The sequence below is a fragment of the Drosophila innubila genome (genome assembly GCF_004354385.1).
Source record: "Drosophila innubila isolate TH190305 chromosome 3L unlocalized genomic scaffold, UK_Dinn_1.0 0_D_3L, whole genome shotgun sequence".
Lineage (NCBI taxonomy): Eukaryota > Metazoa > Arthropoda > Insecta > Diptera > Drosophilidae > Drosophila > Drosophila innubila.
In genome coordinates this window covers 22,212,481-22,238,493 of record NW_022995376.1, presented here as the reverse complement: position 1 = coordinate 22,238,493, position 26,013 = coordinate 22,212,481, and the positions used below count along the sequence as shown (strand labels likewise).

Below are 26,013 nucleotides of genomic sequence, written 5' to 3'. Positions count from 1 at the left end.
GTGTGTGTGTGTACATATGTGTGTGTTTGTAGCTTTGGCTTATTGCTAAAAATATCAATAAACCACATGGTAAATAGCTCAACTCAGCTCAGCTCACATTGCATTGCATCAACACCGTTGAACTCCCTTCGCAATGTAAATCAACAGCGAAACGTAGCGAAACAAACAATGGGTAATGCCAACGACAGGTGTTGAAGTCCAAAGCATTATAAATTCATAAAAAAAAGAGCTAAACAATACCAAAACGTCAAACAAATTGCAAGTTTTCAGTTGCATTTCCGCAAAACGTAACTGAAATAATACGTTACTTTTGCCATTACCATATATGTTTACTTGTTACCGAAGCCGAAGCCGAGTTCCCGTCACCACAGCGCCGCAAAGTATGCAACAAAAGGCATGATATCGAATACCCGCTGAAGCCCGACAAATTGAAGGTAGGCCAACAGCAGCAGCAACAAAAACAACGTCTTCGACTCGATCCTGCTGCTTGTTGCCGTATGTGTGTGCGTGTGTGTGTGTATGTGTGTATAAGCGAAAATTTCTGCTCACATGACAAGTTGAAATGTTGACGGCTCACTGATGGTGCATGTATGTGTGTGAGCGAATAACTGCATTTACCGTACCTCGAAAGGGTATATAACGCAACTACGTTACGTTAAATGCGTTGATTAACAAAAATATGCAGATATTTAATGTAGATACATTTTAATTTGCTTAAGACAATTATTATAAAATTGAAAATTAGAGATTTTACTATGGTTTCATTCAACCAAAAAGTGAAATGGGATTTCACGTAGATATATGCGGTACGAGTATAGCTATAATTGATTATAACAAACCCAAACATAACAACTAAATTTTAAAGAAAAACCTATAAATTGTGTGAATTATTACAGGGTTTCATAAAGATTTTAACATTTGTCTAATACAAATTATAAATGGATTCAAAGCGTAGCTACAAATAGGATGATTAGTCAAAATGGGCAGAAGTACTGTAAAATAAAATTTTAGATAATTATAATAAGTAATGTAGACTAGATTTTAATAAGGTTTCATACAAATTTGTAATGTGATTCTTTAGCAATTAACTAAAATATCAAAAAAATTTTGCAAGGAAAATTAATTATTTAAAGAATTATTACAAATTTTAACAAAATATATTTTAGCAAGGTTTGACAAAAACTATAATGTTTGTAGCTACAAATGCAACATAGTATTTACACAAATTTTGTAAAGTAAAAATTATAATTATTCTAGCTTGTCATTTTTATATTTTTAAGATTAGAATGTTGAAAAATGTTGATGATTTTCTAAATATAAACGTAGCTAAAAATTTATTGATCAACAAAAAAAATATAAAAATATTGTGAGGTTAAATTTTTTATTATTTTAGAAATATAAAATAAAACATTTTAGATTTTGGCACTATTTAACATTAACACTTAACATTAAATAAAAAATGTGTTTGCCAGATTCATAATATAGCGAATCTTGCTGAAATGTTATTTACAGGGTATTTGGCAGTCAGTAAATGCCAAATGCAGTACGCTTGCCTGTGAGTGCATGTTTGAATGATTTTGTGGCGTTGTGCCGTTGAAAAATCATACAAAGTTATGCAAATTCTGATGTGGCTGTCGCCGATGACGTTGCCGCTGTTGCTGCTGTTGCTGGCGTTGCCATTGCTGTTGCTGTTGCTGTTGCTGTTCCAAGCCTCTGGTGCATCGGTTTCTGCGGTTTGGCATGCATAATTGTTGGTTTTTAGTTACACGTTAGGCCGAGCCGCAGACGAGCAAGTCGGTTATTAAAATGGAATACGTCGTGTGTGTGGCAGCAATGGTATTTCAAATTCCAATTCTTACTATGAACCCATGCAGTTAGCAATTGTTAAGGTACACGAGTATCAGCAGAACTAAATGTATTTTAATCAAAATCACAGACACCTATCACACACACATACACACACTCATTTACTCACACCCAAAAGAACAATAATCATTTCTCAGACATTTCTTTTGCTATTTACATTTTCGCTTTCGCTTGTCCCGTCTGCCCCTCTGCTTTCCGCCTGTCTGCCTATCAGCCTGTCCGCCTATCCGCCTCCCTGTCCGACTGTCTGATGTTTAGCCTGGAGCTATGGCTATCATCAAAAAACAATTCAGCGCATAGCGTCCGCAAAATAATGGACGTTAGGCCTCGCTTGATAAGCTAAATGATAAATTGTTTTTATTCGTGACATATGTATGCACGTGAGTGTGTGTGTGTGTATGTTGCCCTCACATACGAAACCCACAGTCACACTCACACACACACACACACACACACTCACACACTCACAATCGCCAAATAAGAGAAGAAACTTCTTTAGGATGCCAAATGCGTAACTTGTGTGTGGCTTGGAGAACAACTTGTGTTTTGCTCCCAATAAAAAAGAAAACGAGAAAAGTAGGAATGAGGAAAATGAAAAGGAAAACAGAAAACAAGCAGAGAAACTTGTAAACGCGCCTGGGTACAAAAGTGGAATCTAATAAGCTCACGGCTAAACGTGTTATGATGAATGACATTGTCAGGCGCACTCGGAATTTAAAAGTTTTTCGAGTACCCGCAAAAACTTGAAACCGAAAAACTGGGAAACCGGCAAATGGCAAGTCTTATAATTGAAAAGTGAAAATGCAATCGTCTTTGAGCAACAAATTTAGTTACTTTTATAATAAGTTTGTGTCTTTGTTGTGCTTTACTTAATGACAAAAGGTCGATTCAGATTTACGATTTTGGTTTTTGGTCGGAATCTGTTTGGTTTCGCTGAAAGGCACAACGGCCACATGGAATCCAGACTTCTTGAAGCTAATCAACTAATAAAAAAACATTTCGTATTCATTCATTAAATTAAAATTTCATTCAGCTCATCTGGTTTGATTGCTTTGGGCCTAAGTGGCTGACTTTGACTCCGACTCGCAGTCACAATTTGAATCCCTATCGCCAACCCAATCCCAATCCCAATCACAAACGTAATCGCAATTGTTGGCTTTTCCTGTTTCATCGGCTTGTTTATTTGTTTATCTGTCCATTGTCGATTGCCGATTGTCAGTCTGTTTTTTGGCTACCTTAAAACAGCGTTCTGTATCTCCATCTATTGCATTGTCTGTGGCTATATCTGTATCTGTAACTGTATCGATATCGAGTATCATTTGTAGCGACCAAACCGCATTCGCAGATGCCGGCGAAACTATACTGTCTGCCATTGAAATTCATAAAGCATCAATGGACCAACACTGAGTTCGTGCTACACTGAATTCGGCATTTTATGGCGCTTTCTCTGTTTGAAATCATTTGGTTTAATTCAAGTGAAAAATTATTTAAATTGGTAATCAAACGTGCGGTGCACAGACAAAAAAAAAAAACAACCTCAAATGAAATGAAATGGAGATGGAGAAAAAGAAGCATTACTTTGTGTTGTGACTGTGCCTAGTGCGGAATTTTAAATGAAAATGAAAATTGATTTAAAACTAAATAAGAAATATTGATCAAAGTAATTTCTTAACGTAGACAGCTTTGTGAAAACTTCAATTACGTGCTAGTATTCCAGGAAAGGAATAAATTTGCCAAGTTAGTTATTTTCTATTTAATTTTAAGATTTACAGATAGAACAAGTGGGATAGCCTATAGTCGAGATCCCGACCATAGGATACCCGTTACTTTTTTCAATATATATAAAAGTACTTTAAATAAATTACTTGTATTACTTTAGAAACATTAATTCGCCATAACTGCTGTTCGACTTGTCCGATTTTGATTCGATTCAGTGGAACAAGATATAATATTAATAGATAACGTTTATTACCATAAAAAACGTATAATCTTACCATAAAAAGTCTTACCATAAAAAAGCCCCGTGATTTGCGGGGCGGAGGGGGGCGTGGCTTAAAATTGAAACAAACTTATAGAAATCTGTGTGTCTCTGAGATCCTTTTGTTTATACAGACAAACAGACGATTTTTCGCAATTTACGGGCGCGGAAGGGGGCGTGTAAAAAATTTAAAACAAACTTGACCTGCTTCAACGCCTTTGGGATCTGCGTGTGAAAGTTTGGTATCTCTATCAGTTATAGTCTCTGAAATCTGAGGTCTAGGATCACACGGACGGACAGACAGACTAACAGACAGACAGGCGGACAGACAGACGGACAGACAAACGGACAGACAGACGGACAGACAGACGGACAGACAGACAGACAGACAGACAGACAGACAGACAGACAGACAGACAGACGGACAGACGGACAGACAGACAGACAGACAGACAGACGGACAGACGGACAGACGGACAGACGGACAGACGGACGGACGAACAGACTCACAGGGCTATATCGACTCGGCTGTTGGTGCTGATCAAGAATATATATACTTTCTAGGATCGAAGATGTCTCTTTCTCCCTGTTACATACATTTCAACGAACACAATATACCCTTTTACTTATTTTTTAAGTATCGGGTATAAAAACAGGGTGTACGGAAAGATAGGTACGAGGTTATGAAACTTTGATGATGATACTCATTAGGAGCATCTCTGAAGGTATCTTTGGCTATATTTCCATTTCCAAAGACTTAATTTTACACTTTCAATAAACTAAACAACTTGTTGGTGGCTTTGATAATTTAATTTTTATTTCATATTATTTATCATATTTCTGATAGTTTTATTATTTGTTGTTTTGTTTTGTTTTTTGTTGTTTATGTATATTTTTTCTATCTGCATAGAAGTATTCGACTTAGGACTAGAGGGCTTTAAGTATTCATTTTGATTTCACTAAATATAGTTATTTGCATCATTCAAATGTATGTATGTATTTAATATACTTATAGACTATGTGTATGTAGCTTCTTGGGACTAACTGCGACCCAATTTGTGTAAGTTTTTTTTTTTTAAATAAAATTATACGCTTAGTCGGTATTACAATTACAATTAATTACATTACAAAATTGTATGTGGAAATGCATTAATTAAATGCAAAAGAAAATACATACTCGGACATACAATGTGAATATGTATGTGCATATGTATGTATAACTAACTAGAATGTTGCAAGCACTCGTTGAAGTACTCGTAATTGAGTTAACCATTAAGTATTCGTACTAGAATTACAATAAGTTACATTACAAACATATGCATACGTGTGTATGTGTGTGTGCATATGTATTTGTTATTGCATTTTACTGCCAAATATAATTAAGTTGCGTTCATATAAAAAAGGTTTTACACTTCTAACAACGAGTATTTCAATGTAGAAAATCTGACTACATAATAATAGATACATTTTTATTACATAGTTTAAGGTAATAGAAAATTGGCATAAAACAAAATTATCATTAGAGTCAGATGTTGAATGTTGCATGCGATAGTTAAAAACGGTTTGAAGGAGTGGGTGGCTTAAAATGTTTTTTGTTTTCTCTTTATTATTGTTATTGTTGCTGTTTACGAGTAGCTTAAACATTTACACATTTAGAAGTCTTTGACAAAACACATTTATACACGTATACAGCGTATGTGATAATGTATCTTCGCTTCGATCCTCGGCTGCATCTACATACAATGGAGATAGGAGTCTAATTTGGCCAGTAAGTATGCTGTCAGAAGAAGAATTAATTGGTTGGTTGGTTGGTTGGTTGGTTCGCTTGGCCTCAATATTGATAGTTTTCTTCAAGTTCTTATCGAGACTAACCTAAACGGCCTTTGCCTTCGCTGTGACTAAATTACAAAATTAGCTTAGTTTAGTGGCTACAACTACGAATACAAAAGTTCTTTTTTGTTGCCTGTCTGAACAAAAGAATATTACAAATTACAGATTATAGATTATACAAATTATATATATATATATATATTATATATTATCAACCTATTTATCAATAATTATTTATGAGTACTAGTACTCGTTTATATGTACTCGTATTTTACTATGCAATTGTTTATCCGTCCATTCGTCGCTTACTTGAGTATTTTTTGGTTTTAGTTTGGAATTCGCTGATTATATGCATGGCCATGATTTACGTTTACATTTAATGTAATGTTGTGTGAGTGTAAGTGTATACTTTTGTGAGTGAGTGTATGGCTGTGGCTGTGACTGTGTTGTAATGGTATTTGTAATGACAATGGTCTTGCTATTTATATATTGCGAACATTCTCGCTACAGTTCCAGTTACCGTTCCCGTTCCCGTTCCTGCTCCCGCCACTCGTTCTTCAGGGTTGCTGGGTGCTCTCGAGGTGCGCGTCTTACAGCAGTAAATTGTCTAAATATTCGCCGTACTCCTCGGCCGTGCTGAACTCCAGTTCGCTGTGACCAGAACTGTGACTGTGACTGTGAATGTAATGAGCAAAGTTTCATTTGGTGCGTGGTGAGCACCATAAAAAGTTAATGCCAAATCAATACTACACGTGTAAGCATTTCATTGCTTTTATTATCCTCCCTCCCCAGCCCTGTTGCCACCACCTTTCCTCTCTCTCTCTCTCCATCTATCTCTCTGTCTCACCTGCTGAGGTCACGCTTTTTCCGCCGATCCTGTGACAGCGCCTCCACACAGAGCACAATCAATTTGCCATCGCACGGTTGACGCTCCTGATCGAGCAGCTTGTTGCCCAATAGGTTGCTGGCATAGCCGAACTTCTCATGGGAACTCGAGTGCCAGGCATCGCAGTAGGTGTCCATGGAGCGCTCTCCATTCGGCAGAGAACCATGCCAGACCAGTCTGAGCGGCCTGTATTCAAGTGACAAACATTTATTTATTATTTATTTTTAATCAGCCAGCACTCATGATCTTGACACAAGCGTGTTCAATAAATAAATAAATATATTATTTTTAAAAAAATAAGCCAACATACAGACTTAAGTAAATATTAGGATAATCAAATATGATAAAAGTTAAATTATAACAAAAAAATAATTTAGAGAATGACAATTTAGTTCTTAACATTTTAATACTTAGAACTCAAATTTGCAATAATAAATTTAATAATAAATAATTTCAAAATGATTAAAGTTGACAATTTAAAGGCTAAAATTTTACCTAAAATTTTGTTGGGGTATTCAATATTGTAAAGTTAAATTTAATAACTCATTTATATTTAAAAATGACAATGAGTTGACAGTTTAAATTTTAAAATTTAATGAGGAGTGAAAATTTTAGATAGTTTGGGGGAGATCAAAATTATAAGAATGGGTTCAACAATCTATGCTAGGAAAGGAGAAACCCCAGAAAAAGGCCAGTCAGACCTAAATTAGTAAAGTAAAAACTTGAATAATAGTTAATAATCAAGTTAATCAAGAATCGTTTAAGAGAATTACAAATTAAAATTATTCAATAAATAACATATTAAAACGGTTTACAAATGTAAAAAAAAAAACGAAAAAGTATGTGTGATATTTGCATATTATGATTTATATAGAAATCAACTGAATAATGTAATTACCATAGTGGATCCGTAAGGACATTCTTTCCGCTAAAACTGTAAATTCGCGGCGCCTGCGAGAAGAATCCGCCCTGTCCGTTAAAGATGCCCTTCCAGGAGTTAAAGAGCACATCGCCGCGGGTATTCACCACAGGCAGATCCCGGTCGGCAGGTCGCACTATGGAGTCCAGATTCTGCACCCTATGAGTGGATGAAAGGCAATCTATTAATAGGATGTCTTATACAGAGTCAGGCGCGTATGACAGAAGCCAGGTCGCAGTAGAAACTTCAGCATATTGCTTTATTTATTTATTTATGTTTTTCTTTCTGGCAGCCGTGACATTAATTTATCCATCTATTCAGGGCTTTGTGCTTTTTCTCTTTCTCTTTGCTGTGTAAATAAATTGCCCAAGATTGTTTTTCGCGGCTTTTGTTTTCATCTTTTTTTTTGCGGGGCTTCAAAAATATCTAGATTAAATTCGAGTTAATGAGTTCCAAAAATGCCACCGGATGGTGCCCAGTGACAAAACTCGGAATTGTCGAGTGCGAGGCTAAAGTACGCAGAGTGGCAAACTAAACATAAAAAAACAAGCCCTAATACGCGTAAAAAAAATCTAAAGACAGATAAGACACACCCACTATCAACCACACTCACACACACACACACACACACATACATATACATATAACTCACCTGGACGAAAGGAACGCCTTGAAGGTGCCCAACAGACCGGCACGACGGCCTTGACGATAACAGGCAAAGTCCGCGCCCCGAATGCCCTGTAAATCCCCAACATAGGGCTCATTGAGGGCCGCCACGCGAAGCTAAGAGATGGAGACAAAAAGCCAGCGAAAAGAGTGGGGAGAAAAGAGAGTGGGAGAATGTAGAAAATATGGAACAAAATTAATTTGGAATTTATGTCAAGCATTTTAAGATCTAATTAATATAGAATTTAATAGCTGCGAATTGTTGATATAAGAAATTTAAGAATGGGGAAGCTTTCAACTTGTTTGGGGGGCAGCTATAAAATGATAAAAAATTATAAGATAGATAACAGCGCATCGCATTTTCATTTCAAAGATATTTCAATTTAAGGGAATAACTTGAAAACAAACAAAAATCCACGCCGGATACTAAACTAAAAGGGAGACCCGCTTGGTATGCTTATAATTGCTCTCTGAAGGGTGGAAAGGGGGGAAACTCACCATGCGCGGATACCACTGAGAGGGGTATTTGTTGTTCCAAAAATTTCATAGACGACGACGACGAAAGCGTAAGAATAGGTACAAACAATTGAAAATTTAAAAATTATATTTGCTCTTTTACGTTTGGTAATTTTAAATTGTACACAAAAAGCGCTCAACTCTTGCTATTTTGTCTTATAAAGGTCTTATTGAGTTGAGTAACGAATAGTAAATGAAACACTTAGGCAAAAAAAGCGAATAACTGACATAGAATTTGACTAAGCAAATAATACCAATATCTCAGATAACAATTGAAATCCAGAAAAGTATAATTAAACTACGAATACACGAACACACAAATTGGTTTCACGTTTCAGAACATTACAGAACTCTGAACTCAAAATGCAATTTGCTCTAATTAGAAACGTTTTCATTGACCAAACCAAACCAAAATCGGATTATTTATTATGTCTGTGAGCTGTGTGTTTAAGTGTGTGTGTTTGTGTGTGTAAGCAAGAGATGCGTTAATTCGATTTGCGAATAGTGAATTTTTTTATGATTTAATGTGTGTAAGTGTGTTTAAATGTGAGATATATTATTTAATTACCGTTTCGTATTCGGGCGCGGTTGTAAACTGCATTTAATAACAATTAATAATAAATGGTTTAGTAGTGTTTATTAACTGAATTGCTTAATTTCTTTGCTATATATTAATTATAAAATTAGCAACTATCGAGTGTACTTTTATTGTTATCATATGAGTGTGGTGTATTTTATGAATGTTATTCAAGTTTTTGTTCAAGCTCATTTTATGTGTTTTTTTTTGTATTACATAACAGTGGTGCTTATGCATCAAAATCTATACTAATTGAAATATTTTTTACAAATGGTTGAAGATTGATTACTAATATTAAAATACACCTACACAAGCACCACTTTCATTATTAGAGAGAGTTAAAATAGTTATTTTGTACACTGATAGGCATAAGTATTTTGACAAAAGTATGATTTACTCATAATTTGAACTTACTTCAATCATAATAAATATAAGCAAAGAAAATTTTTTTTGCTGTCACTATTAGAATTGTTTGGAGAAACTTTATGCATCAAAACATTTTTGTTTAAGCCCTAGGGAAAAAGTCAAAAAGTAGATTTTTACATAAATTGAAAATATTCAATGGGTACTTAATGGGTTAAGGAAATTTTTGTATCATTTAAACGGAATTCAAATGACCATTTCACTAATAACAAAATGTACATGAAGTAAGTTCAAATTATGAGTAAATTTTCCTCATACTTTTGTCAAAATACTGATGCCCACCAGTGTATATTTTATTTTTCTTTTAGGGACGAAATTTATAATTCGGGCACTTACCGTTGGTGTGTTGAGCAATGGAGGTGGACTATTTAGCAGGTTTTTCGATTGCAAGTCAAATCGCAATGATGGTGCCACTGTGGTGGGCGGTGCTGGCGTTGCAATTGGCACCAGTGTGCCCAGCTGAAAGGATTTGTTTTCAAAACATTAGCATTAAATATCATATACAAAAAATTTCATTGAGATTGTAATTTTAAAAACTGTTGTAAGAACGGGATAGCAATGTTATTCATGTGATTCCGAAATACACATGTTACTTGGAGAACACTCTTAGTTTCGTCAGTTCAAATCTAGAGCTCAAACCAACAACATTAAAATATAAATATTCTAAAATATATTTTAAATATATATTATCATGGAATAGCCAGGTCCCACACTATTTGCGTAGTTCCAATAAGAACTGAAAAAGGATTCATCAACAGTTCGAACTAAAACTGTCGGCTAAATAAAATGTTTTCATTTATTCAATTAGAAGTAGAAAGTATGACTATATTTTCAGCTTGTCAGTCTGTTGTTTCTGTCCGTTGTTAAATACTCATATTAAATTGTAAATTAAATAATACCTGTCATAATATCTACCCTTATACTTTTTTTGTTGAGCGAAAAGTAGGTCGCGAATCACTGTGCGCATTTCTTTGCCGCCGTCTGACAAAAGTTTTAATTACTATTTTGAACTTTAAGTAGTCGACTCGTGTACTGGAATCTAATTAGGGCGAGAAAGTCACCATTGATGTTGCAACTGCGAGTACCAGGAAGAGAACTTTACGGCTTAGACTGCCGGATGCTGGCTCCGGCTAAGAAAAATACGCCCGAAACAGCAGTGCAGAAGAGCTTTCGCTTGATTTACCCACATTATTTGGGAGGGTTGTTGCCAAAAGTATTTAAATGTTGCCGTCAAAGGCATAGAATTTGTCTTCCAGTCCCTCTCTTAATATCAGGACAATTTCATTTCCATTATAGAAGCTATGCACATGCCAGTCACAGTTAGCAGTTACCAGCTACCAGTTACCAGCTACCAGTTACCAGTTGACTGTTGCTAGGGGAGGCAACTATGGATTGAGGCAGGACCACGCCCAGAGCTCCTGCTGTGCCTGTGAGCTGTCTGGGTATAAGTATTGGCTTTGTGATTGCAACAACGGAAGCGGAAATCGAATCTTGAGCAGTTTTCTGAATATGTATTGTATGCGGAGAGTAGTCTGCACAATCAGGCGCCCCCAAAAAATCATACAATGGTTTTTAATAAAACTCTGCCCAAGGGGGGGGGGAATATGGAATACCTTCCCCCACGCTCCAACCACCCAAAATCTATTGCTTTGCCATGCTCACAAATTGTGGCCACTTAAATGGGTAACAAGCTATTTGAAAATGGTTCAATTTTGCGTGTAATTTGTGCATAAGTTTTAGCCCTCATACACAAATTGCCAAAAAGTGTTCCAACTTCAATTTCAATTGGTTTTTGGCAAGATTAATTGGCAATGGTGACTGCAATTGCAAATCTGGTTCCAACATTCTGATGTCTGCTCAAAGAACGTAGTCTAAATAAAATATTCCATTTCCGTTTAATATTATTTTTAATCTCCTGTTACAGTTTATGGCGCACACGAGCAAACACAAAAAGTAGGGGACTAAAGAGGGCTGGAGATGGGGTTGGGATTGGTTTTCGAGGCATATTGTATGCATGTTTTAGTCTTTGTCAATAAAGGTTTTTTAGCAGCACAGATGCTGACTGACTGACTGACTGATTGACTGACGGAATGTCTTCTAGCAGGTACACTGAAAAAAAGGAGCAACTTTTAAAATCAAGAACATCCATCTTAATAATTTTGTTGTTAAAATAAAAACATTTTAAGACCATATTACTAATACTAAGAATATTAATCTAAAAATTCAAAGTTCTTAATACAAGAATTAAAATCTAAAATTGTTAGGAAAGTATGTACTATTTCATATAAAACAAATGATGGGCCCGTGGCGCTTTGGTAAGAGAAATAAAATTACGAAGACAAAACAGAATAAAATGTATAAAAGTCAAAATTAAAAAAAATAAAACATTATAAATTTAATAAATAATTTAAAAATTTTTGTATTTTAATTTTAAAAACATGTTTTCTTAAAATAAGAACCTGGTCCAAAATGTGTTTTTTTTTAATCTACAAATTTTATGTTCTCAACGCATTTCTTAGACCAAAATTTTTAGTTTTAAGAACAAAATATGGATTTTCGAACATTTTTTGTTTCAGTGTAGGTTGACTTGACTTGAATTGTCTGTCCGTCCAATACCAGTTAAACACGGCACTTTCTCTTGACTTGGAATCTGCGTTGTATCGTTAACTTGCTCGCAGGGAAAAGGACGAAAAGACAGGCGCGAGTCAATATAATTGAATAACGACACACACACGTATCGGAACATGTTGCCCATCCATTGGCAATCAGTCAGAACGTCTGCAACATTTAATGTGCAAATAAAAAAGCAGCCAAGACAAGGACAATGCCAAACAAACCTTATTTTATGGCCAAAAAAAAAAAAAAATACAAGAATCAACAAATAAAAAATAAACAAACATATAGTATGTATGTGAATTTCGCCTGAAACTGAACACTGCCTCCTATTTTTATATGCATTTTATTTCATTCTGTTTTTGTTTTGTTTTGCTTTGTATTGTTTTGTTTTGTGTGTTTTGTTTTGCCAAGCCATATTTTCATAATACTCGTACATAGAAATGGATAAATGAAGAGGGGGCGAGTTCAAAGGCAAAGAACCCTATAAAATAATAGCGTCCGCCAACGACTTTTTGTTTGCCATATTTGACATTTAAAAACGCACGCACAGCGACGCTATTGTTTGCTTGGGATTCAGAAATCAAACCCCAACTCAGAGTCCTAATCGTAACCCAATCCTAGGCAGATGCCTCCACTTACCGCTATGTATTGCCAGCCCTTGTTGACGCGCACAAGCATCGCCTCCTCCTCGGTTATGTACGCCAGGGTTCCCGGTGGGCTGAAAGCCGATTTCTATGGAGGAGATACCAAAATATTTAAATGAGTGTGTGTGCTAAAGAAAACTCTTGGCCGAATGTGATGCTATGTTACGGTATAAGTAGTAGACTACTCACCTTTGTCATTTCTTCAATGTTTTGGAAGGTGACTGCACCTGGCACGATTCTCATATTCGATGATGATGCGGAATAGTATGGCAACTCCTCGCCTTCTCCCATGCCCATTCCCATTCCCATGGCAATGGCAGGGTACTCCTCTTGCTTATGCGAGTGGGCCGTCTGACGAGGTGGCTCTGAAAATGATGATTTCAAGACATGCGTGTTAAACATCAATTGCGAATTGTACTTGCATCTTTGCATTTGAATCTGTGCGCCATGATAAGTAATTTTAATACATTAACGACTTCAATATATTAGTATTCAAGCTAATAACATTTTTCAAGTCTTGCAAATGATACATATTTGAAATATAGACTAGAGAAAATACAAAACATTTTTTAAATTGACAAATGCAATTTTCATTTATATACTAACTCTACAAAATACGATTGCTCAAAATAAACACAAACAAAAGAATTCTCTCTCAATCTATAGTGATCTATTTAAAGATACATAGATAAAAACATATAACTGTGCTTGATGAAAAATTATTAAAACTATATGATAAAGGCAAAGGAAGACATTCTTTGATAAATTAGCCTATATTTATATTCTTGATCAACAGCAAAAGCTCTGTTGATTGCATTTCTAAGAGAGTGACCGGAGTAAGCAGAGCACAGTGTTTGAATTAAGCGCACTGCTTGTATTTAAAAAACGGACTGCTTTTGATGACTGCTTGCAAGAAGTTTCTTGCTCAGAAAGACAAAAAAAATAAATGTAAATCAGAAGTTTTATATCTTGCGCTATTTTGAGAATTTTGTAAGTTGACAAATTATAAAATAATAATAAATCTTATATTTTTTGCAACCATTTAAATGGCTTCAATATTGAGATAGATATTAAGAAATTAAAATTACTATATTTTGTTGCTTGCTATAAACATTTACATTTTTTACGATTGTAATAGAGTAATTGAATTATTAAATAAATGTATAGATTTTTATATTTATTATCAGAGTATATTTCAGTCGAGCAATAGGCTATAATCTACGAATTACTTATATGTGTGTTTGTAGTATATTTTTGCTGTGAGCGTTTTGTTTATTGCCGTTGTTGTTTTTGTTGTTGTTGAATGCATGACTATGTAAAAATGGTAAACACAGTGTTTACAGGTACTTCATTAACGGTAAATGAGATGATGATGATGTGCAAATAATGGTCCCGTTCCCAGAACGATGTAAAGTATTCTGTTTTTTTTTTTTTTTGGCATGCCAATGCTAATACGAATATGATGTGTGAAATGTAAATATACCCTACATATAGTACAATACATTCTCATATACACATACATATACATATGTAAATAAATAAGATATGAAGAAAGAATTTAAAGAGAATTCATGCAATACTGAAAGAATAATTTGTGGTGACTTTGACTTGAATTGATTTTTGGTATTTGATGGTTTACCAGCTGTGCCATCGGGTCTATCGCGCAGATCTTGCAGCTCTCGGAGGGCTTTAAGTTCGTCTAAAGATGAGCGCGCACCTTGATTGCGAGTATAATACAGAATGATTTGGAATTGATTTGATTTGTTTGTTGGCATGGGTTTAATGCTACATACTTATGTACTTGTATATGTACGTATGTGTGTGCGAGTGTAAATATATATGTACAGTTATGATTTATGGCACAGGTTCGGGCACCTAACTATACATATATGTACATGTATATGGATGTATGTATGTATATACAATGTAAACTTGTATTTACTTTTCGGATTTCTTGCTCACCTGGTCGACCGTAGTAGGAGGCATCTCCAAAGAAGCTACCACGTGAATCCATGCCGGCTTCGCCTTTTGGTCCAGTGATCGATAATCCTGGCATACCTGGTGGTCCAGGCGGTCCGGGTGGACCTGGCATTGGTATATACTGCACTCCACTGCCATCACCATCACCGCCACCACTTGACGCAGGTAAACCAGGTGGTCCTGGCAAACCATCGCGTCCATCACTGCCCCTGTCTCCCTTCTCACCCTTTGCCTGAGAGAGCAGAACATATTTATATCGACAATTGTTTGTAGTGCTTATTAAAACTTACTCCTTCACGTCCACCGGCATCGCCTTTGACACCTTTCATGCCCATGTCACCCTTGGGTCCAGTCGCTCCAGGACGTCCCTGAAATTTCCAAAAAGTTAATGTATTTGACAAAAAAATTATGAGAAGAATCCTAGCGGCTAATGATTGCTAATACACTGATAAAAAAAGGACGCTTTCTAAAACTAAGTATATTTGTCAGATCTTAATATGCTTAAATTCATATTTAAAGTAAATATATTTTATACATATTATTATAAATAATTGTATTTGAAAAAATCATAATACACACATATAATAAATACACATTTTCTGATTGAGATAAAATGCTACAAGTATCTAATCACAAATAAAAAAATTCTGAAGATAAATATGTAATCTAATTTGACACCAGATATAATATTTTCTTTATATACTTAGTCAGTGAAATATGGCGTTTCCTTCACTGTGTTTACTTTAGCTTTCTCTTCTTGGGTTTTGTTTTTGTTCGTGTTGGCAACTACTCTCGGTAATTAGCACTTCTACTTTTTTAAGACGCTTTAATATGCTTATATTTGTTTCCGATTACACATTTACATTTATGAAGACACAGATACTCTTTTGGGCTGTTAAAGTTGAAAGTTTCAAAGAATAAGTCATAGGAGTAATACAAATTTTATTGAAATGGATTAACATATATATGTTATCGGTTCTTGTTAACATTTCATTAGAATTTTAAACGTCCATCAGCACCACCTTAAAAATCATTGCACTCATCGTGGTTTTATGGTTACATAACGATGTTTAGTAATAGTAATACCAACAACAAAGCAACAGGCCCATAAGAATAAAACTAGGCACTTCTTGGGAGACATCTTTAAATTAGATGGAAGTACTTTGATTAGCGAAATTCAACTGAGTTCGAATCGAATTCTACAGTCAAAATTTATAGCAAAGCGAAGACCAATGGGTTTTTTTGCTGATGAAACTCGTGTCTTCGTATCTCTATAAATGAGGATCATGACCTCCAGAAGAAACTATTTCAATGTCAATACAGTTCTTCTTATCAGCATTGTAGGCACAAATTAAAACAACTAAGTTTTCAAAATTTAAAATTTTTCTGATTGAGATGAATGCTACAAGTTTCTTATCACATATGGAGTATCTATTCAATAAATATATATGAAAATTTGTGTGTTGTTGTTTTATTTTTGTTCTTGCTGTTTTCAAGTATTTTTAATAAATAGCCATTGACCTTATTAGCATAAAATAATGTGCTTAAATATGTGTCTAAATACCCTGGAACTATTTATTTATTTATTTTTTTTTATTGATAAAATCATTCACTTGTAGTCACTTTGAAAGAGCGTGATATTTTCCATTATTTTTCTTTAAGGGTAATCTATGCAATTCCAGCATGATCTTCAAATTCACGATTTTTATAATTTCACTTACGAAATAATGATTATTTTTGAGCAAAAGAAAAAAAACTCATCAAATAATCATTATTTTTGAGTATAAAAAAAAACCTTTTAAAATAATGATTATTTCTTGGTTTTTATTTTTTTGCTCAACTAACTAACTGTGAAATAAAACCGAATTGAACTCTGTCCAAAAGCGACAAAACGACTAAAACTTTGGCAGTTTAGAGTGCAACAATTTGGGAGTCGCAATGCATTGTTGTTGGCCCTGGTTTCGGCCAGAAATTGAGTCAAACTTTCGTTTGGCTTCATTTCTGTGCCGAAACTCATGTAAATACGTTGCTTGACTTTGATTTCGAGAGGCGGTAAACGTTGCCAGTTGGCAGAAGCGCAAAATCAAAAGCAAACTTTGCCTTCATATGACTTCCATTGTAGTCATTGTTGTTGTTGTTGTTGTTGCCGCCGTTATTGCGGAATAATGGTTGCAAGTGAAATTCTAGGGGAAACTGCAATTGGAATCGCGGCAAACCTACAAGCTGGCAAACTGGCAAACTGGCGAGCCGGCTGAGCGCCCTGAATAACCGTGATGAAAATGCACTTAAAATACTTTTCGTTTGAGTTTATTTCGCCAAGTTGTTTCCGCCACTTGTTTCGCATTTGATGTCTGGCCGTCTAGCTCGCGATTCTGGCCAAAAACACAACCGTCTGAATTATAAGTGAACTTTACCGAGCAATACAAGGACACAAACAATGGGGCGAAAGCATATGAAAGTTGCTTCCGATTCATGAATATGGATGCAAATAAAGTTACGAGTTACTCACCGAGTGTCCAATATCACCAGTGGGTCCAGGTTTGCCAGGTGGTCCAATTGGTCCAGCTGCGCCACTGCCTCCTCTTCTGCCACGCATTCCCTTCTCTCCTTTCTCGCCGCGTTCGCCTTTGGTGCCGTTGCCATCGCCGGGTTGTCCTGCCAGTCCGGGTAGGCCTGGGGCACCGGGCTCACCCTTGGGTCCGGCGGGTCCGTGAGCACCTTTGTGACCCTGTTGGACGATTTAAAGCAGACCAGAGAAATGTGTGTAAAATGATTTACGGTATTAAATATACGGTATATGCCCAAGAGGGCACACTCACGCCTAATTTGGCCGTAAAACTCAATTTCAAACGTTTTGTCGTCGGGCAAAAATTCAATTCAAACTCATTTTGAAATCAAATCAATTCTAAAATCCACAATCCCCACAATCAAACACATTCGCACACACGCACACACACACGAACACACACACATACGCACGCCGTACATAAATTTATGCGCTCGACTGTATGCAATGCTGGTGACAAGCCCGAAAACACAAAACCATTGCCAAAAGATGACGCCCCGAGTTTCAGCTCCTGCTCTTTGTACCCGAACCCAAAATCTATCGAGCCTATCGAATGTATATTTTACGTTTTGTATCAATGCGAATTCTCCAATGAGTTTATCGTTCTGCTTTTAACAGTTTACACCTGAATAGTGTAAATCTGATTTAACACTTAAATTCCCTCTCCAATCACCGAAAATGTGTAGGGAAACCTATACTAAATATATTTGATGTTCATTTCATTTATAAATTTCTATTAATATTATTTGTTCAACATAAGTTTAATGATTTTCAAAACAAATTTTGACTAGTAATATTAAAAATAGCCGAATTTTACGATAAAATAAGGGAACTTGTAATTTGGAAATCAAATATTGAGAATCCAAAATTGTATAAGTTTAATCAAAAGAAAACAGTCAGGAAAATATATAATTGTTCATAATATATAATTGTTGTATCCGAGATAAAAAGTATTTGTTAAAAAAATGGCGTGATTTTAAATAAATTATGTTTGTTTTCGACATTTGCACTAATTTTTTATACAATTTAATATTTTGGATAATTTACAGAAATACTCAAAGAAAAGAAACAGAAAATAATAAAACCTTTTGTAAGAATTAACGCAAAATAAAATAAATATTAATATTATTTATATCTGATTTAAGATTAGCTAACTTAGGTTAAAAATTCCAAAGAAAATGACTTCAGGTTTTTGCTGTTAGTTCGGGTATTTTCTAGTCGAATTCCAACTTATACTTGCTGCTGCCTTTCGGAAGCGCGGCTTTTGTGGAAGTTTGCCAAACGGTTGGCGGTCTGTAGTGCTGTGCCCCACCCCCTTACCCCCTCTCCCTTCCCTCTTCCGCATCAGACAAAGAAGTACTCCCGATTTATCCCCAGTGCCGTCTTCCACATCATCAGCGCCTTAAATGGTTTGCCATAAATTTGCGCGCGCCTACTCGTTGTATATTCCCCCGGTGGGGTTTTGGATTTGAGAGGGGTTATTGTGTATACAAGTTGGGCATGTGAGACCTTGTCATAGGGTGGGAGGGAAAAGGGGGAGCTCTGCTTTAAATTGACCCTGGATGTATTCGTTGCTTTAGGCCGTGCTTCATATCGGCAACTTAATGCCAACTAATGAATAATTAATAAGGAATCCACACACACACACACACAAACACTACATCACTCACACACATATGCCGACTCTCATATACGCCGACATTACAAAGTACGCGCGACTGCTTCCCGGGTCGAAGCTGATTTTGGGGCTGAGTTTAGTTCTCAAGGCTGGAATGAGGGTCTGATTTCGCGGTCGGAGCTTGACTGAGTTTTGAGTTAAACGAAATGTGGCTAATTGTGCGTGTTTTCATACGTTTAAAATGCTAATTTCAATATTAGTTTCCAAATTTGCAAATGCAATATCACATTTTTCGGCTCAGCTTTCATGTGTGTAAGCGTAAATTGAGCGTAAACTCATCGGTGAATCTAAATCGATTTTTATTAGACTCGTACATACTTAAGCTTGAGCTGAGGCTGAGTTTGAGTTTTAGGCGGAAGCTTATTGCTTTTGCATAATTTCTTTTTATTTCACGCCCGATTAAATACTGTTTGCCAATGGATTCTTTGGGTGTGTATGGTGTGTATTATATGTGTGTCACAACACAGCCGACAACTACTCAGGTTGCAAAGATTGAGGGAAAAAAAAACTTTGCCACAAGCGAAAAATATATACACTTGCCTAATATATCAAAGGTCAAATAAATCTTGACACACACACACATACACGAGGTGTAACAGCAGCAGAATTAAGTGTAGCAGCATTCGTTGTGAGTTATGTGTATACGGAAGTTGGCTGACAATCCATGTGACGCCCCTAACCCCCATTCCCATCGTAGTCGGAGTTTCAGCCTGTCCCTGTAGAACGGCTGGTGGTGACGCATCACCCAGTTGAAGCCTCATGGTGCATCACTAGTAGCTAACTTAGTCGTTAGGTACAAGTAATGCAAAGGGTGCTAGGCAAACAAACAATTTGATTTTGCACGTTTTGCTAGGCGTATTTTAACTCGGTTTTATCAAATTTAACTTGAATGATACAATTAGAGTCGCCGCTTCAGTCTCAAAATATGGGAGTTCGAATACCCACACGGTACAGATTTTGAACTTAATTTAAAAATGAAAAACTAACAATTCAAGCATTTCAAGGCGCCTTATTTCTCTCTTTTAAAACTCCCAATTTAGAAAAGAAATTCATAAAAATATCAAAGTTATAAATTATAAAAGTTATAAATTTAAAATCTGCCAATTTTTTTCTAATTATTATTCAACCTACTTTGTACTAGGGAAATAGTTAGCTAAAGCGTACCGGAACAATTGCGGACATGCAGTGCAAAAAGTCGTCAGAAGATTGCACTGCTGGTGCTATGTAGACCTAGTACCCATCAGCAACTCCCTAACCAATTCGCTAGGTTTTCTCCGGTCACTCGTACTGCAGGGGTGCGACACACCTCGTCACACAAGAATGGCTAACACACACAAACATACACACATAGTTATGCTGGCAGCTTAAAGTTTTGAGGTTAGACATAAAGGAAATATGCGCGCCAGGTTTTTTTTCCTTCCCTTGCTCACTAACAAGGGGTCGGTAACGGTCCAAGGCAGGACCTAAACCAGGGAGGGACGTGAAGGCATCCCACCCTAAGCTGCTGAATAGCATGAAGCGTAATGGCAGGGAAGTAAGCACCGCCTAAGCAGGATGAGCTGCAGAAATGGCCAAAACTTATTATGAAAATAATGCAGCATACAAGTGTGTAAATGTATAGAGAGTACAAGCAGACGATGACTCTCCAAGAATAAACTTCTTTTCCTCTCCCGTAAATCTGTCTCTAATAATAAACCGTATAGGACTTGCTTGATCATTTCAACTGGCAACCAAATGAGCTATAAATATCTACAAATTACCCTGCCAGTGAGGAAATCATGCGACAACGCCTCCTTGGGGATGAGACATCCCTTTATCCTTTCTGCAGACTGAGTGAAATTTATGTCTCAAATTATGTATTTCCGACTCAAGTTGAATCCATACAAATGATTGAATTGCCATAAATCTGCGAATTGTCAGCGGATTGAAGTGCATGTATGAAAATAAATTAGGGTAAAGATTTAAACTGTACAAATTGGAATTGTCGAGAAATTAGAACATGCAACATTGATTGCATTAAATAGAGGGATAATCATAAAAACCAAAAGGTTAATCCTGAGAGCTCCTTTATCTGAATTATTTTGAGATTATGTTTTTTTAATTTTTCTCAGCAAAAGAAAAGATTTGCAAAAATTAATGAATTAATTAATGAATTATAAAGATGATGTGATTAAAAAAAAATTTTTTTTTTTAATCAATTATTAATTAATATATACTATGTAAAAACGCAATTAATTATTTTGAAAATATAAAAAATTCATGTAACTTCTTTTGCAAAAATAACTCCTCTTATTTATTTATTTTTTAAATATGTATATCATTTATTATTTATATCGTGTAACTTGCCTATCATTTTCAGAACAGGTTCAAAAAAAAAAACTTACTAAAAATTTATAGACGTTAAATATTTTATTTTAAATTTAAACTTGTTACATTTTAATATAGTATACTAAAAACAACAGCTTTTTGTAGTCAGATTTAATTTAAAATTGCATCTTCGGAAAAAAAGAGTAAATCAATAAATAAATTTACAATTTCGAACTACCAAAAGAACCAATTGATTTGTATTCTATGAGAGTAAATACTACTTTCTTGACCGAATATATGTAAAACTACTTTGTTTTCCCTCAAGCATTGCCATTTCACAGTCCCATTTCTTATTGCATCGAAATCAATTGAGTAATCAATAGAGCAGAAATTATTATTTCACACAACAATGTTGTGTGGGTAGACACACACTTTATAATGCAAACAGGATAACACACACACACACACTCTCTCTCACATACGTATATATATATAAGTACATATTGGCCATTTTGCTATACAAGTGTTGTTTTTGGTCTTTGACTCACCTTTTCACCGCGATCTCCTGGACGTCCGGGTTCACCTTTATCGCCGGACGCTCCTTTAGGTCCTGCCTGTGTGGCCGTGGAACTACGCAGACTGCCCATAGAGTTGCCCATTAAGGATTCCTGTTCAAGTGTATGTAGGTATTTGTGTGTGTGTGTGTGGGGGGGGATAGAAGGTAAGCACAGTAATTTGTTAAATATTTGCTTGTTGTACAATTTATTTTCGATACATGTAGTATGTATATCTTTTTGGGCCATTTTTTAAGCAGCAGGCGACCGACCTTTGATGGCACTGCCCAAAGCACAAGGATACACAAGGATATTCCCGTCTATATATCTGCTACGGAAATTTGATTAATGATCTCGATGCGCCCCTTTTTCGTCCAGGGGACTACTAATGACTTCAAGGGGTTCTAGTCCATTAGGTTTTGTGGCCATTGCTTACCCGGAGCAAATTTGTGCTTTTGTTTTTGGTCGTAGTACGAAAAGTACTACTAACATAACATAGTAGTAGTAATATTAGTACTATGGGGGAGCATACATTAAGTGAAATTGTTAAATGTTAATACCTTGAAAGTCCTGGTAGGATTCCAATTTATCTGTTATTTATGTGTTGGTTTTTGTTACAAGAATACATAATTTGTGGTATTTGTTTTAATAATATTTAAATGTAGATAGCATAAAACAATGGGCGTGAAATTAAAGCGTATTATTATATGATTTCAATTTAACGATTACGTATAAAATTTGACCAGAAAATTGCAATTTTTCACAGTGTTTACTCTATTATTTCCTTCTTTGGTTCTTCTGACAATCTAGTTAAATATTCGTATTCGTAATTGGCTTTCTACATTTAAAAAGTTGTTGTCGTGTCAACAATCAAAAGGCGTTCTAATAAACGTAAAAGCTTTTTTGCGCTCCCCTTGACTTGATGCTGTGACAAGGTCAACAACAACAACGAACAATTCAAAAACGCCTTCAAAATTGACTCCTCTTCAGTTCCTCCCTCAGTCATCCTACAGTCTGCGATAATGATAATAAAACCAGGAAGAGCGCATTAAACAATGGGAGGCTGACTAAGCGAGCGTCTGATTTAACTGGCGCGTTAGCCATAAGTAGCTTGACACTCTCATAACCGTAACAGTGCGATAATGATTACAACCACAACCCACACACACACACACACACGCCCAAAAGCAGGCAACATACGGCGTTGAAATGCGATGATAAAGTCAGGAAAAAATAAAATAAAATAAAATAAAAGTTTCGCTTGCATAAAAGGGTTAAAAGCCGCATGTATTCCTATGTGTGTGTGTGTGTGTGTTTGAGGCAGTATCTGTATGCGTGTTAGCGCGTTTAACCGCGTGAACTGCGCGCCATGCGCTGATAACAGTAATTGCCACAAGCTGGCATGCCAGCACTCAGCCAGGACCTGAATCACAAACCCGCAAGCAACCGGCGGCAGCTGCACGTCCCCGATGGGGGTCCTGCCGTGGAAAACGCTCCAAGAAAGAGGGGAAAGAAATGCGGAGGGGGGTTGATAAACAGAAGTGGAAACGGGTGGAGAGGGGGGAGTGCCAGAACTGGGCTTGGTTTTGTTTCGGCTTGGCTTGCGTGCTTAGGACACTTACGTTTCGGCATTTCTGTGAGAAAATTTGCTTGTTTATTGTTGTTGCTGTTGTGCCTAGGCCAATATTGTTGTTGTTGATGTTGTCGTTGTTGTTGCTGGTATCGCAGTACCTATGTGGTTTTAAGATTATTAGCGTAGATAACCCATTTGCGACAACAACGTGCTGGCTTCCAGTCGTGAAACCGACATGCCCAAATCTGCTCAGCAATTTTTCACAGTGCAGGTGCAGTCAACCAATCGCAGCGTGCGTCCTCAGGAAGGAAATTGGTTTAGGCAAATTGTGTGGCTAGTAAAACATGACCGACGTTTACCACCGCACCGTCGCACCAACCACACCCCCGTCTCTAGCCACAATTCATAAGAATGTGCGTGATTGAAAAAATTCAACGGATAAGGATAAACGAAGGACGAGCAACTTTTGACTCTGTCGGAGTTTAACAGTGAAAAGGTGCAATTTCTGTTTGCCAAAATTAAAATAAAACTGTTAAGAATACTCTAGTCGAGTGGTTTCGACTTAGTGATACCCCGTAGCCAGATTTCAAGTCTAAAATAATATAAATGAAATATTACAAAAATTTAAACAGAATATTATACTTTTTTAACATTTTTTTGCAGACAGAAATGTGTTTAGCATTTCCTTTTTATTTAATTTAAATGGATACAGGGTATTTATTTAATACAAACTCAAATAGTTATCAATCTTCAGTGATCCGAAGTTTCAATACTCTTGCAATTTACGTTATTTGAACTATTCTATTGACTTTAATATCCTTCAAAATTCACAGAATATTAATGTTAAAATGCTGCAACATTTATTCTGTCAAACGTGAAACGTATTAAGCAAAATTGCAAAAGTATACATATATGCATAGTTGGAATATTTATTCTTTGCTTAAATATCAATTTCATTTTTGGCGTTCGCAGTGCCGAAAATTATTATGAATGTTAGAATAAATAAATGAAATATTTTCTAAATATACGACTAAAATATTAAGGTTAATGCAATGAGAACACCAAATGAATATAAAGTTCATTCACTTGGATTGACTGATTTGATTTTATGTCTAAAAAAAATAGAAAATCGATTCTGACCATAAAGCAGTTTTATTAAATAAAGTTATTAAATTTCCAGACAAATGAGATATAATAATATATGAAATGTAAATTTTGGATTGGAAAATAAGATAACAAAATGTTTAATTAAATTTTACTATAAGTAATTAAAAATTTACAACTTAAAACATAAAAATAAAGAGTTAAGTTGAGTACTCGTGTTAGTCTACCAAATAAATGCATCGGTTTTTAACAATCACTAAATAAAATCAATAATCCAAGTATAACTTTAATGTTATAGATAAATGATAAATTTAACACAGTTAAATGTATCGTCGTGAATTTCTTATAATTAAATTTGTAATGTAAATTCAAGTTGTACTCACATCGTAACTCTCCGGCAAGCCAGGCGGGCCCGGAGGTCCTGTTGGACCCATGACGCCGGGCATACCGTCGACGCCTGGCTCGCCCTTCTCCCCCTGGATGCCTTCCGGGCCACGAGCGCCAGTTACGCCAGTGGCACCCTACAGAAAAAAAAAGGGACAACGGAAAAGAAGACGTGGAAAAAAGACGCCGGTGGCGACCAAGAAATAAATCACATTAGTGGGCGTGTAAAGAATGTACATTCATGTCTATGTCTACGTATAAATACAGCGACTACGACTACGACTATACCTATGTCTATGTCTGTGTCTAAAATCTACATAGTCTGGCTCTCATTCTCTCTCAATTTCTTCGGTTTCTATGCAGTAAACTATTTAAGGTTCTGCTGGCGTTTTTGGGACTTCAACTGGCTGTGGTCGATTTACATAATCGTTGCGTTTTAGCCCAAGCTCATTAATCTACGCGAGGCCCAGCTGCCCAGGACGAGGTCAGTGCTGTGGTTTGGATAGGCGATACACTGATAGAAAAACGCTGTGCAGTTTTAATATTTCCACATTGATTTAACTTTTTGCTTTATGATTTGCAAGTGTAAGCACTTTAAATCAAAAACAAATATGAACATATTAAATTTAAATATATTTCAAATTTAATTTAAGTATTATAATATTTAAAAAACAAAAGCTGCCTTTGTATTAAAAGGAAAAAAGTTTCAAATAAATTTGGTTTATTTACTTTGCTTTTTTATAATATTTTGATATTTTTTTATTTTATTTTTTATTTTAACTTTGTTTTTTTTCACTGTTCTTTTATTTTTTATTTTTTTTATTGTTTTTATTGTTTTTAATTTATTTTTATTTTATTATACATTTTAATGAATTAAAAAAATCTTTTTATTCAATTTAATTTTATTTATGACTCTTCTCATTAGCATAGCACAGAGTGGGGTTTG

The 26,013-nt window shown here is 35.6% G+C and overlaps 1 protein-coding gene across 1 annotated transcript in view; it reads right to left on the bottom strand.

Moving 5' to 3' along the window:
• Positions 1 to 4,816: 4,816 nt before the first annotated feature.
• LOC117787162 (collagen alpha-1(XVIII) chain) overlaps positions 4,817 to 26,013 on the bottom strand; it is a 65,025-nt gene continuing 43,828 nt past the window's right edge. Inside the window, exons 11-24 of the mRNA XM_034625609.1 lie at positions 25,067 to 25,204; positions 22,001 to 22,120; positions 17,411 to 17,629; positions 15,192 to 15,269; positions 14,884 to 15,133; positions 13,111 to 13,286; positions 12,917 to 13,009; positions 9,998 to 10,120; positions 9,230 to 9,256; positions 8,644 to 8,658; positions 8,132 to 8,262; positions 7,459 to 7,638; positions 6,522 to 6,746; positions 4,817 to 6,349 (exon numbers count right to left, since the gene is read on the bottom strand). Of these exons, the coding sequence (XP_034481500.1) occupies positions 6,265 to 6,349; positions 6,522 to 6,746; positions 7,459 to 7,638; positions 8,132 to 8,262; positions 8,644 to 8,658; positions 9,230 to 9,256; positions 9,998 to 10,120; positions 12,917 to 13,009; positions 13,111 to 13,286; positions 14,884 to 15,133; positions 15,192 to 15,269; positions 17,411 to 17,629; positions 22,001 to 22,120; positions 25,067 to 25,204 (1,860 nt within the window). The 3' untranslated portion in view covers positions 4,817 to 6,264. The remainder of the gene's footprint in view (positions 6,350 to 6,521; positions 6,747 to 7,458; positions 7,639 to 8,131; positions 8,263 to 8,643; positions 8,659 to 9,229; positions 9,257 to 9,997; positions 10,121 to 12,916; positions 13,010 to 13,110; positions 13,287 to 14,883; positions 15,134 to 15,191; positions 15,270 to 17,410; positions 17,630 to 22,000; positions 22,121 to 25,066; positions 25,205 to 26,013) is intronic.